The 13,088-nt window shown below is 40.9% G+C and overlaps 1 protein-coding gene and 1 long non-coding RNA gene across 3 annotated transcripts; one reads left to right on the forward strand and one right to left on the reverse strand.

Annotated features, from left to right (window-relative positions):
- The first annotated feature begins 216 nt into the window (after positions 1 to 216).
- LOC147058821 (uncharacterized) lies at positions 217 to 2,557 on the forward strand. Its single transcript, XR_015065599.1, has 3 exons — positions 217 to 332; positions 409 to 535; positions 1,006 to 2,557. It is a non-coding gene; the product is annotated as an uncharacterized LOC147058821 (long non-coding RNA).
- Positions 2,558 to 3,325: 768 nt separating this feature from the next.
- LOC147058822 (voltage-gated potassium channel regulatory subunit KCNG4-like) lies at positions 3,326 to 6,743 on the reverse strand. 2 transcript variants are annotated; one of them, XM_085906923.1, is made up of 3 exons: positions 6,338 to 6,743; positions 4,982 to 5,820; positions 3,326 to 4,877 (listed from the first exon to the last, which is right to left on the reverse strand). In XM_085906923.1, exons 2-3 carry the CDS (start codon positions 5,738 to 5,740, stop codon positions 4,059 to 4,061), a joined length of 1,578 nt encoding a protein of 525 aa, XP_085763049.1. In that variant the 5' UTR covers positions 5,741 to 5,820; positions 6,338 to 6,743; the 3' UTR covers positions 3,326 to 4,058. The 2 variants fall into 2 exon arrangements, with proteins under 2 accessions (XP_085763049.1, XP_085763050.1); XM_085906924.1 differs by lacking the exon at positions 6,338 to 6,743 and having other exon boundaries at positions 4,982 to 6,182.
- Positions 6,744 to 13,088: the final 6,345 nt, after the last annotated feature.

The following is a 13,088-nucleotide window of genomic DNA, read 5'->3' on the forward strand; positions in this document are numbered from 1 at the left end:
GTTAGATAACACACAATGGTCATTGGCCATATTTCTCACAACTGACAACTGGTCAAACATGGGAATTTTTCTTCTTCTCTGAAATGCTCTGAGTGGAATTGTGTTATTTTCTCAGTAGCTCAAAGCAGAAGGAAAGGGGTGATGTGGGGCAATAGAAACCGCAGCTGCTTTCTTGAAAGGACATTGTAAAAAAGGCAGCAATACCAGCTGCATAAAAAGAAAGGCCAGCACAGGTCACCCACACCAGAACATCCTGAAGATCAGAGACACAGCTGTCACTATGAAGACACTTGGGCTTCTCATACTCCTCACGCTGTGCTGTATGGCCACAGGTTAGTTGCACTTCTGTTCTCAACAAAACTAATTTGGCTGTGAGTGAAATTATTTCAAGTGTGCATTTGGTTGCAGGCATGGTCAGCCAGGCGTTCATGTTCAAGGATGGGTGTTGTCCAAACAGCTTACGCATGCTAATCCCTAAACGAAGAGTGAAACACGTGGCGACGACGCCAGATGGTTGCAAACGCAAAGATATTATGTGAGTACCAGACATTTTTGGAAAGTGGGTTGTTCAATTCCACGTTGTCTATATGAACATACTGACAAAATGGAAGGTATAGTTACACCATATCGACAGCTACGAAGCATATTGGCCTCATTTCGATATTTTGAGAAAACAAGAAAAAATAAAATTTTTAGAACACTCATTGGGCATTTTTATTGGGTCCTCTTGCTTACTTGTTGAACCACCTAACTGAATTTTTCGATAAATTCAAATTTCAATGTTTGTTCTAGGAATGGATCTGAAAAATTGTTGGTATCAAGAGCAGAAACAAAATAATTTACAAGTAAAATAATTCCTGATTCACAATTAGCAAACTATTCAAAACATTGCTATTGTGTTTGATGATATACATAACTAGAAAGATTACAAGATTACATTTCACAATTGCATGTGGAGTATATAAGGGTGCTTGCATGAAATAATGAGCCTATTTGGTGTTTCAGAATCACAACGGTATGTGACAAAAGATTTTGCATCAAAGGCAGTTGGGAGTGGGCAGAAGAACTGCTGAGACACTTTGAGATGGTTTCTGCCAACAAGACATCTGTACCTGCCCCTTTCAATCAGACCAGCTGTGAAAATTATAATCAACTGACATGAGGAGAAAGCTCCTTTACTTCTTTTACAATGCATTTGTACCTTTTACATTTGTTTTCTTTTTGTGAGATATCTGTTGTTGTTTGCTAGAGATATCTTTTGTTGTTTGATAGTGATAGCACAAATGTAAGTGATATTGAAAAAAGAGGTATCCATCCATCCATCCGTTTTCCGAACCGCTTTGTCCCCATGGGGGTCGCGGGTGTGCTGGAGCCTATCCCAGCCGTCATCGGGCAGTAGGCGGGGAACACCCTGAATCACCTTCAATCAGCCTACCAAGCATGTTTTTGGGATGTGGGAGGAAACCGGAATTCCCGGAGAAAACCCACACGGACACGGGGAGAACATGCAAATTCCACAAAGGGAGGGCCGGAGGTGGAATCGAACCCGCACCCTCCTAACTGTGAGGGGGACGTGCTACCCAGTGCCACACCGAGCCGCCTAAATTATATTGAATGTATTTTTATTCATTTCAACTTTAAAGTCCCTATGTTGCAAATGCTATGTTTGTATATTGTATGTCGTTAATATTTTTTTTCTTTTGTAGTTACAATTTTAACTATGATAAGTCAGTAAATCAGCTTAACTACATATCCACATTCGTAAATCGTGTAATATTGTCTGGTTAGTGGTCAATCTTATCTTCCGTACAACACACAGATGGGGCTAAGTGAAAATATTGTTCAGTGCAGAGGACAAAACGTGTTGATGTGCAGGAGCGCTGCACATTTTTCAAAGTGAACCTGCAAGTTTTTGTGTGGCATTGTAGATTTTGGCATGACACATCTGTAAAATGTGAAACTATAATGAAAATCGATGACACTCGCGGTAGATTGACACATGAGACAGTCTACAGTATCACATCTACCTATACAAATATTATTATCTTTTTGGCAAAGTGTTTTCCTCACTAAACAACATAAGCTTCTGGAGTAATGAATGCCTGTATGGAGATTGGAGAGGAAAACGCCAAAAAATCGGTAATAATGGGGCAATCCTTCGAGAACCTTATCGTTCCTGTTTTTTTGTGCTTGCACCCGTCTAGTTTTAGTGCTCGCTGAGGCTGCAGCTGGAGTTGTATCTTAAAATCTTGGGCATTATTCAAATGTCCAGGAACTCGTTTTTTAAACAGTAGCTTACACAACTGTGCAAGTAGCCACAAGGTGGCGTAAATGCCCGCAATCTCTTGAACTGTCTCGCTTGCAGGTCAACTTGCCGGGGAAATTGCGCTTACTTGTGTTTAACAGTGTTTAACAGATACACTGTTATTAAAAACAGAGAGTGATTGATTGATTGACTGATTGATTGATTGCAGTTTTTGGATATTAGGTATAGTTTTCATACATTACACGTTAAGATGGGACCTGGCTCAGTTACAGTAAATGCAAATGTTTTTGAAAAGAGGGGGAATCATTAACTCAAGGTTGACAAATATACAGTGAATTCATCATGATCACACATGACAAAGTAAAATGCCGAGCAAGGCAGGGCATTAAACTCCACAACCTCGAGCTGGGTGAAGTCACATACATGTTAACATGGTGACCTCCAGTCAAGTCATCAAAATTCACTTGCTGTCTTACTGGAAGTTTTTATTTTGACTGCACTTTTGCAATTTACCAATTGTGAGTCCTACACAGGGTTGCTCAGGGGCGTATTGGTTAGCGCGTCCGACTCACAGTTTGGAGGGTGCGGGTTCTATTCCACCTCTGGCCCTCCCTGTGTGGAGTTTGCATGTTCTCGTGCCTGCATGGGTCTCCTCCCACATCCCCAAAACATGCATGGTAGGCAAATTGCCCCTAGGTGTGAGTGCGAATCGTCTCTGTGTGCTCTGCGATTGGCTGGCAACCAGTTCAGGGCATACCCGGGTCAGTGACTGCTGGGATAGGCTCCAGCACGCTCACGACCCACGTGGGGACAAGCGGTATGATTGATGGATGGGATTCCTACACATTTTCTATTTCTTATCTAAATGCCACCAATGTTGTGGGTTTCCTGTGATACACAGCAGCTACCTTGGGGGAGTTGAACACATGAAAATGCATGAGGAGCAATCCCAATACACACTTAGGCCAATGTTACAGAGCAGTAGTTTGCTGTACACATACATGCCTGGAAGGTAATGGCCACCAATTTGAGCATTTTAAAATATAGATGCAAGTTTCCCAAATAAGTGGACGCTTCAAAGACCCACACAGAAAATCTACAAGTAAAGGCAGCTGCAGTGAAGGCTTGGCAAAGGGGCTCAAGGGGTGACACAGAATTTGTGTTTTCTTTGTGCTTTAGACTTAATTCAGTCATTGGCTGCATTTAATTTTATCCAGGTATTGTGTATAATGGGGCAATATAAAATAATGGTCTTATTTATTTATTGTCATTTTTCTGACCATCACAATTGTGTTTGTGACTCTCATCAAAACACATCCACATACATTGAATTAAAATGTGAATTGTTACAAGTTTTACAAACGGGTTCAAGTCAGTCCAAAATGGGTCCCTAATAGATAAAGAGATGTATGATGTTCAAACTTTGGTAAGTGTTTATAATTTTGCAAATACGTTGCGCCAAATATCAAAGTGACATGACGAGATCCAGGTCTGCACATAATAAATGTTCCCGAAAACAATAGGCAGTTACAAGCTGTCACAAGAGACACACGGTAAGCTGGCAAAAGGATCAGTTATAACAGACCTGAACAGAAAAAGGCGTACAGTTTATTTCAGTCATATATTGACAAGTGACACTGGTTACTTGCTGATCTACAACTGTGATGTTCTCCTTTCTCCAGTTGTACTTGTTCTGATTGGTTCAAAATGTGGCAGAAAGAAGAAACAATTGTCCAAACATCTGCTAAGAGAATGTTTTTTTTCTCCATGCATTTCCGAGATGACTGTTTCGTTAGAAAGCTGTACTCGGAAGAGTCGAATGATCATCTCTGTCTGTTATCAGCTCCAAATTGTGAAATAATGTCAAGTCGACCTTGGTGCATCTCTCCTCTGACTCAGCTGCTATTTCCTCGCCTCTCTCCTCCTTCCAGAGCCTCTCGTACTCCTGCTTTAGCTCCTGATAGGAGCGGGAGAAGGTGTGGAAGATGGAAGTGGCAGGGAAGGCCATGATGAGGATTCCACTCAGGATACTAGTCAATGCCACCATCTGACCAGGGATGCTGCGGGGGACCATGTCTCCATAACCAACAGTTGTCATAGAGATGATTGCCCACCAGTAAGTGGCCGGGATGCTGCTGAAGCTGTGCTGCGGATGGGTGGCGGCGTACGGCGCCAGTTCGCTCTCTGCGAGGTGGACCAAAGGTGAGAAGAGAGTAACGGCCACGCAGACAAATAGCAGCAGTAGGCTAAACTCCCTCATGCTGCGCTGCATGGTCAGCCCCAGCGTTTGCAAGCCCAGGGAGTGACGAGCTAGCCGCATAACGTACAGGATGCGCAGCGCGCGCAGCAAGCGCAGAATGAGACTCAGTTTGTCCAGGTAGCCCCTGCCAGAACCCATGACCACTTCCTCCTCTGACTCGTCTCTGACATCCACCGCCAGCGACACGTAGTACGGCAGGATGGCGATGGCGTCGATGATGTTGAGGGGCCCACGAGCAAAGGCCAGCTTACTCTGGGCGTTGATAAATCGCAGCACAAATTCAAACGTGAACCAGGCTACACAGATGGACTCCACCACAAACATGCTGTGACACTTCTGGGAACACTCGCCCTGCAAGACACAGTTTTGAAATCACACTCAAAACGGGGGTTCCACCAAATGCATGAACATAAAAGTATAAAAATGTCAATGGTGTTGCGCCGTTACATACGCACCCTGGTCTCTTCATCTCTGAGGTCTGGCATGGTGCTGATACACAGGCTGACCACGGTGACCAGTACCATCATGACGGAGAGGCAAGCAAAAATCTTTCCTGCTAATCCCGAGTGAGGGTTTTCCACCACTTCCCGCAGCATCCAGATCAGCTTGCAGTGGCCTCTCTCCACCTCTGCTATGTTTTTCTTCAGCATCATCCTCTTCTGTCTCCATTCCTCTTCTTTGCGCTCTCGCTCGGCCACCTCCTCCACACGGGTGATCATGCGACGACGGCAGCACCGCTCCATGTGACCTGGGTCAACGCCCCAGTAGTCGAGCTCATCATGCAGCGATACGGCACACAATTCTCGAAGTAGACGCAATTTGCCTGCTGCGAGGAAGTTTAGGATGACCCTGAAAGCTGTGGGGTTGCGGTCAAAGAAGTATTCCTTGCATGTCTCATCATAATCATCGCAAAGGTGCGCAATCTCCTCAGGGGTGGTGCAGAAGCGCAGGCGTCCCAGGCGACTCTGGGGGAATTGCTCCAGTGTACTCCAGGGGAAGGTATAGCGATTGCCTCCAACATTGACAAGGACTTGAAGGGTGTGATCAACCACATGCGAGGCCTTCGGCTCTCGTAGAAACTGGGCCCGCTGGAAGTACACCCCCTTGACTGTCTCTGTTTCAGGGATCTCTGTGAAGAATCGGTCAAGGCTACTGTCGTCACTGCTAATTGAGTAGGTGCTAAAGTCGTGGTTGGCATTGCTGATAATAGGCATTCTGTCTTCACTGTGTGAGGAAGGACTGTAGGGGGTGGCTGAGTGGATACTTTGGTGAACAACCACAAAGAAACCAAAAGCTGAAATGATAAAATATATATACACACACACACACACACACACACACACACACACACACACACACACACACACACACACACACACACACACACACACACACACAATTTAGAGTGCAAGTTCTTGGTCATTTTTACCTTCATGCCTTTTATTGACTTGTGATTAGTCTAGGCACATTTCAAAACTTTACTTTTTTTGGTTGTTACTTTTTAATGTACATATTTCAAGTATAACAGACACACTGGCCTGCAAAAACTAATACTGAAACATGCATGGTTTCACAATACCATACCCATGCACACTCATGATCATTGTCATATTTTCAATACTTGCTGCTCATAATTCGAGCTATGGGAGCAATGTGTCTCCACCAGTCACAGTAAATGTACCCTGTAAATATACACTTGTACAATGCTGAAATGCTCATTTTCATTGGAGAAAACACATTCATGTAATACAAATACAAAATAAAAATTATGTGTGTGTCGGTAGATAAAGGAATAAATGATATTTACTCACCTTATGCGGTCTGTTGGAGCTCAGTTACATTTCTGTTTAGTGTCCAGCACATTTCCCAAGCTGTTGCGCAAACAAACACGCATCTCGCCCACGAAGACCGATTTTTTTTTGGGGGGGGGGGGGGGGGCGTATTTGTGTCCATTTAGCCAAACATTTAGCCTAACAGTTTGTTAGAAATCCTACCGCTATATTGATAATCTCCGAATGTTTCTAAATGGTCTCTGAAGTTTCCAATGGTAGACGCTCCAAAAACTGCACTACGCCAGCTTGGCTGTAAAGCTGTTGTGCCCGGCTCGTGCTCGCGTATCCACTGTTCGTCTGTGCTTCCAAGGAGGGACGGACGAAATACGATTATGTGCCCTCCTCAAACCTGCTGCTGTTTTTTCATCTGCGCTTGACAGCAGATTTTTTCCTCCTCCCCCCTCTATCTCAACCTCCGCCTGCTTACTTTTCATGCACAGTGAGTACAAGGGGGGGGGGGGGGGGGGGGGGGACTGGAGATGGAAGTTTGTTTCTCGAAAATTACTCGTCTTTGTTTTATTGCAGATGTTGCTATGGTACCTACATGTTGCATCGTTGGAGGACAGTTTTTGCCCCACCCCCCGCTTCCCCAACAAATTGAATTATTTAAAATATAACAAAATGTAGTCACTTGATATGTAAATTAAGTTGTCTTGAGACATTAGTTTCATTGATTCTTGATCAAATAGAGCACCCCTAAAGTAGCTTTTCTCTCTTGCCCTCCCTTTTGAGGACCAATGCGTCACAAATTAAATACGTTTTAAATGTATATGTTGATACGTATTCCTTGAAATTGTTTTATACTTTTGGTTTTGTCACAGACATACTTGAAAGAGTAATTAGTCTGAAGTTATGTTTCAGTCTCATCATACTCACGCAAACTGTCTAAAACACAGGTGTCAAACTCAAGGCCCGGGTTCCAGATACGGCCCGCCACATCATTTTATGCGGCCCGCGAAGACAAATTGCGCATGAAATCCGTGTGTCATTACTAGAATTGCAAATTGTCTTCACTTTTAATAATATCTTGTTTTTTTAAATATTTGACCAGTTTTTACTCGTCTGATTTGAAAACGAGTTATTTGTCAGTTTGTTTTGTAGCTTTTACTGTATATAATATGAGGTGCTCATACATTTATTTGGCTTGACAGTCATAATGGCCCTCCGAAAAAAGCTATCTACAATGCGGCCCGCGAAAAAAAAAAGAGTTTGACATCCCTGAGTCCTATGCGAGCACATCCGAGTGTCCTTGAGCAGCTGCTGTTTATCAGTAGGGGCAACAGAAATATTGTGAAAGCGCTCTAAGTACCTTAAAAGTAGAAAAGTGCTATCCAAGTGGAATCATTTTCAAACCTGTAAAAAAAATCAATTTAAGCACTTGCCTTTCTTTCTATTAATCTATAAGTCAGCACAATATACATACTCATCACTGCCCTACATACTTTAGGTATCAATTGTGTTTTGTTTTGATGTAGCCAAAGCCAGACTGACAAAGTTTGTGCAATGGATGTCCAAACACAGACAGGATTAATATCAAGGAAAGAAGGTAAAGCAGAGCCGGTCTTCCAGTAGGTCTAGCTGACTCGCTCTCGCTCTCGCTCTCTCTCTCTCTCTCTCTCTCTCTCTCTCTCTCTCTCTCTCTCTCTCTCTCTCTCTCTCTCTCTGTTTCTCTCTCTCTCACTCTCGCACGCACGCACACACACACACACACGCACACACACACGCACATATACACACACACAAACACACGGGCATGATTTGCATGCCCGAATTACAAAACGTAGGTTGTTTTGGTCCATGTGTAATCAGGCCATCAGCCTCTGTGAAGATGACATTCCTCCATACTCCTGTCCATTACATTAGTTGAAATGATGGCTTTGGTTTAAAATCAAATACGTGCTTATTACACACAATGTGGTGGCATGTTTTATTTGACCAGGAAGATTCAAATTACAGTATATTTTTGACCAAAGAGATTCGAATTACAGAATAATTTGGATTACATGATGTACCAAACGGCAATGACTTTATCACATTTGCAGGTTTATGTATTTTTGTGAGCTTAAATAGAACAACATTTTCAGAAAGAAAGAAAAAAACAACAACAATAAAACTTGCCGTGTTTGTGTTCCATATTAAATTAAAAAGCGTTGGGCACAAACACTGTTGAGATAAGTGTGCCATTTTTTTACACCGTATACATTTATAATTTTAGTGGTAGTGCTCAGAATGTTAATATTAAAATGTGACATCCAGTTTTATTTGGAACAAATGTGATTATCCCGATGCTACCCTTTGGCCTCACAATGACGTACAGATTATTATCTGCACCGAAGAAGTGTTACATTGTAATAAAACAACCTCTGACCTTTTGGTTGATGAATACTGGGGATTACATGATAATCCACTCGCAGGAGGGACATAAATGGGAGGCAAATTAGAGCATGCTGGCACACAGCCATGGCATCAGTAGCATGAAACTTGTACAAAGGTCGTACCTATTATTGTATTTGTATTATCGTGAAAGCTACAAGGAATATGGAGATTTTTATGAAATTATTTTTGGAGACAAGTTCATTGTATGTTTTTCTCTTTTATTCAACATATTGGGCTTGGATATGTAATTTTCATGTCTAAACGTGTCTGCAACCACTGTGAAACAGTTAATATATTGTAAATTGCAACATGAACATGCACATTTGTCTTAAAATAATAGTCTAACTCATTTCTTGACTGGGGTTGTGCAGATCGATCCAGGTATTGATAAAATTGATATTAATGTGGGTATCGTTTTAACATTGATACCAACAGGCTAGTATCGATCATTTATGTTTATTTGTAGGATTTCAGTTATTTTTCAATAATTATTGCATGCAGCGACAGACATTTTATTAAGAATCATATTATGCTTTGTTTGAGCTTTTCTATCTACCACTGGAGTGTCAAGCTCTGGCCGTTGTGTCAAATTTGGCCCGCAGTGTAATTACATTTGGCCCACAAAGACAAATTGTGAATCGACTTTATGTCAATACTAAAATTGGGAATTGTCTTCACTTTTCAAAAAATCGAGATGTCTCTAGCAATTTTATCATTTTATTATCATTCATCTTTTTAATAATTTGAACAGTTCTTACTAGTCTCTGATTTCAAAACTAGTTATTCATCAGTTTGTTGTGTAGCCTATATTGCATATAATATGAGAGGTTCCTACATTTAGTATTTGGGTTGACAGTCATAATGGCCTTCCGAAGGAAACTATGACGACGATGCAGCTCGCGACAAAAATGAGTTTGACACTCCCGATCTACCAGCTACTGTTTATTATTGTGGTACAGCATAAAATATACTGTCTGAGTGAGAATATCTTGAAGTTATCTCAGGTATGGCACAGCTCTAATTTTGACCAAGAAAATGTTGTTTTTTGCCGAATACATCTCCTCAGGATGCTGGCCACCTCTGCTTGAATTTGTTACATCTTTATTTAAACAGATCATTCATTTCTACTCTTGAAATGAAATAATTCATACTCCAATCAGTGATAAAAGAATAGACAGGCAATTACTTTAGGAGGGTGACAATTCTACCACTAAAACGTGTTTATCAAACAACCATTCCACTAAGATGAGTAAAACCTCTATCAAACAGCTAGTAATTGCAGATAGGAAGGTGTGTAGGTGAAGGAGATACATTAAATGTGGCTAGAAAAGAGATAATCACGCTTTGACACTGACACATAGAGGAAGTGGATAGATACATCAGGGATTGGATAGTTGAGCGCAAAGAAAACCCAAAATAGTTTTTGTGCTTAATCCATTCAGCAGTCCATTTCAAGCACATTATTGAACTTTGTAGGAGCTAAGTGAGATCCATAAAAGACGTTGCTTTCAGAGGCGACCCAACTACAGTTATTATGTGAACTTTTTCAAGAAGCTGTCCAACTTTTAAAATGATGATTGTTTGCACTGTTTTCATGAACACTAAAAATATTGATCCAATTAGGACTGGCGTGTTAATGCTTCACACTTTCGAATGGAACAAATACTTTTACATGCCCAGTTTGACCAAACTTAACAGAAATAGTAGAAGAAGAAGAAGAAGCCGTGGTGACTTCCATGTACACAGAACATTGCTCCATCCATTTCTACTTTAGATGATCACCTTATTTTACATATTTTTCTCATTTGTGCTGCAATGTATCCTCTAGAGCACACTTTTGTGTTTGGAAGTATTGATTTTTAAGACATAAAGCTAAGTCTTTCTCCGAGCTAGCCTAAAGTCTAGTTTACTTTCAGTGCTGGAATTTGAATTTAGTTTTTGCGCTGAGAGCACGAGCGGTGTCTACGAAAAGAGAGCCCTATTAGTATAAAGACACTCCTCACTCAGCGATTACATTCATGAATAATTCACACTTCCAGTCATCAATATCAAGTGTCAAATTAACTTCTGGCTGAAGGTAAAGAAAAGGTATAAATGTGAAAGGAAATATGCAAACCAATCTGTGAACAGTGCGAAGCACAAAAACCTGTAAACTCCAAAATCAGGTCTTGAAGGAAACAATCAATCAATGAATTTGCAACACTCTGTGACCTCAATCACCAATATAACATTGAATCGGCAAATGATCAAAGTAGTTTTCATCCACCCATCCTGAACCGCTTATTCTCACAAAGGCTGCATCGTACACATAGACAAACAACCATTCACACTCACACCTATGGACAATTTGGAGTGTTATATAGTATTTATTGATTTATTCATGTTGTTTTTTTTTACTTTTCACTTCCTTATTTTTGTTTTGCCCTTTAAAAGTGGAGCAATTTATTTGCTCTGTGAAGCAGTCTGATGACGACTTCTCCCAGTGTAGCTTGTTTCATTTGATTCTGTTTGGAAACCTTAAGCCTCTTTTGCAACTTAATTTCCTGATGGAGCTGGAGGTTAACATGGTTCAGTGGAATCAGTCTGTCAGAAGAAATTAAACTAAACTCCTGGGGAATTGCTTCAGTCTCTCAATTTGTGCCGAATCACCTGGGAGCTGTGCAGTGAGGCAACTGATAATTCACCCTTGATTCAGCACAATCAGTCTTCTCAAACATTGGTTAATTAACTACTGCATGCTTCACATCCCAGCCGCATCAAGGCGGCTGAAAGTCCAGTTCCACACTTTAACATGTTGTGTAACTACAGTACACTTCATTAATATGTAGCAGAGCTTTAAGCATTCAGGGTTTGTTTGTGTTGTTTTTCTGTCTCGTCTTTCTCATAATGTAATTAGGAGATGCTGGTTGCAGGAGGAGGAAACTCTCAGAAAGAATCAGATTATTTAGGCCAGAGGTCATATTACAATTATTGACAAGCTGCTCTTAGAGCCACCGACTCATCTTACAAACTCTTCAAGTGCTGAACAAAATTAGGCAGTCTTGTCACCAAGACTATGAGACAATTTTACTGCAAAAAGATTTCAGTCCCTGGGTGGTCTTCATATTTTTCCAAGCAATAATAAAGTGAAATTACCAGAATTACATTTTGAGGACATGACAGACGGGACATTAAAACATCTCAAGCATCAGCAATAAAGGACAAAAATACATAGAAGGGTTTTGCAGCGAATAAAAATCATTGAAGCAATTTTAGTCGGACTCAAAACACATTGCCTTTCTGGCTATTTGGCAGTGACAGCGAGAACAAGTCAACAGCGAATGTCAACATCTTTCAGCATGGCAAACAAACAGGCGGCTCAAAATACTGTTTGCTTGGGGTGTAAGGGAAGGCTGACAGGAGTTCTATTTGTTTGTCAAATACTTGGAATTGAAAGAGGATATTTACCTTTACGACCCTGAAGGCCCATGATGCTATAAAAAAAAGATTACGTTTTGAAGGGACATGTCATCTTTGTTTATCTCAGCAGGTGTATGTGTGTGATTTTTTTTTTTACAAAAATTAGTCCATCAACACTCCATACTTTCTGTTACAGTTAACAGCAACACATCTTAATTTGGCAGTCGTGGACCATTAAAAGTCTATATACACAGCACAGGTAATGATAATAATGATGTATACTAATAATATTTGTGATATCATGCAACATAATAATACTGTGCATTACATATATGAAAACTAGTCTAACAACAATTTGTGACATTTGTGGAGATTGTAACGCATGGGAAAATGAGAACTATTCTGACTGTCCTGTCACTGACATCAAAAAACATTTAAATTCACTGGCATTACATTAAATATCCGAGGAAATGAAATCCTTTGAGATTTCCTGGACAGAGATGGATTGAACTAAATGAGGTGAAGATCAAGTTTGGAACATTGATTTATGTCCTGTGAGCTCAATCAGAGCCAAACGAATCAGACCTACTTGATCAATTTGTCAGAATTGATTGCTAGGGTTTTTTTTTTCACCACTATAGACCATTTTTCCCATTCTTTTAAATTTAAGGTTTCCAAGCATATACCATCCATGCTTGCAAAAGGAAAGAAGATAGCTAAGCCACCAAAGTGCGCAATATCAACATTGACTCACTGACTCTGCTTCACACTTCCAATTTATGCAAAGAGAGAGGCTCACACCTCTCCTCCATGTTGTTTTCCGCCTGAGCACACATTAAAAGCAGGGAATGCAAATATAATTGCGTCACATGCTGTCTTTTCCTCTGCAAGACTGAAATATTGGATATGATGTACAGTACATATGCATGATGTCTCATTTGCTGATTACAATGTG

Source organism: Syngnathus leptorhynchus, chromosome 3, assembly GCF_054491065.1.
Source record: "Syngnathus leptorhynchus isolate UIUO chromosome 3, UIUO_Slep, whole genome shotgun sequence".
NCBI classification, from domain to species: domain Eukaryota; kingdom Metazoa; phylum Chordata; class Actinopteri; order Syngnathiformes; family Syngnathidae; genus Syngnathus; species Syngnathus leptorhynchus.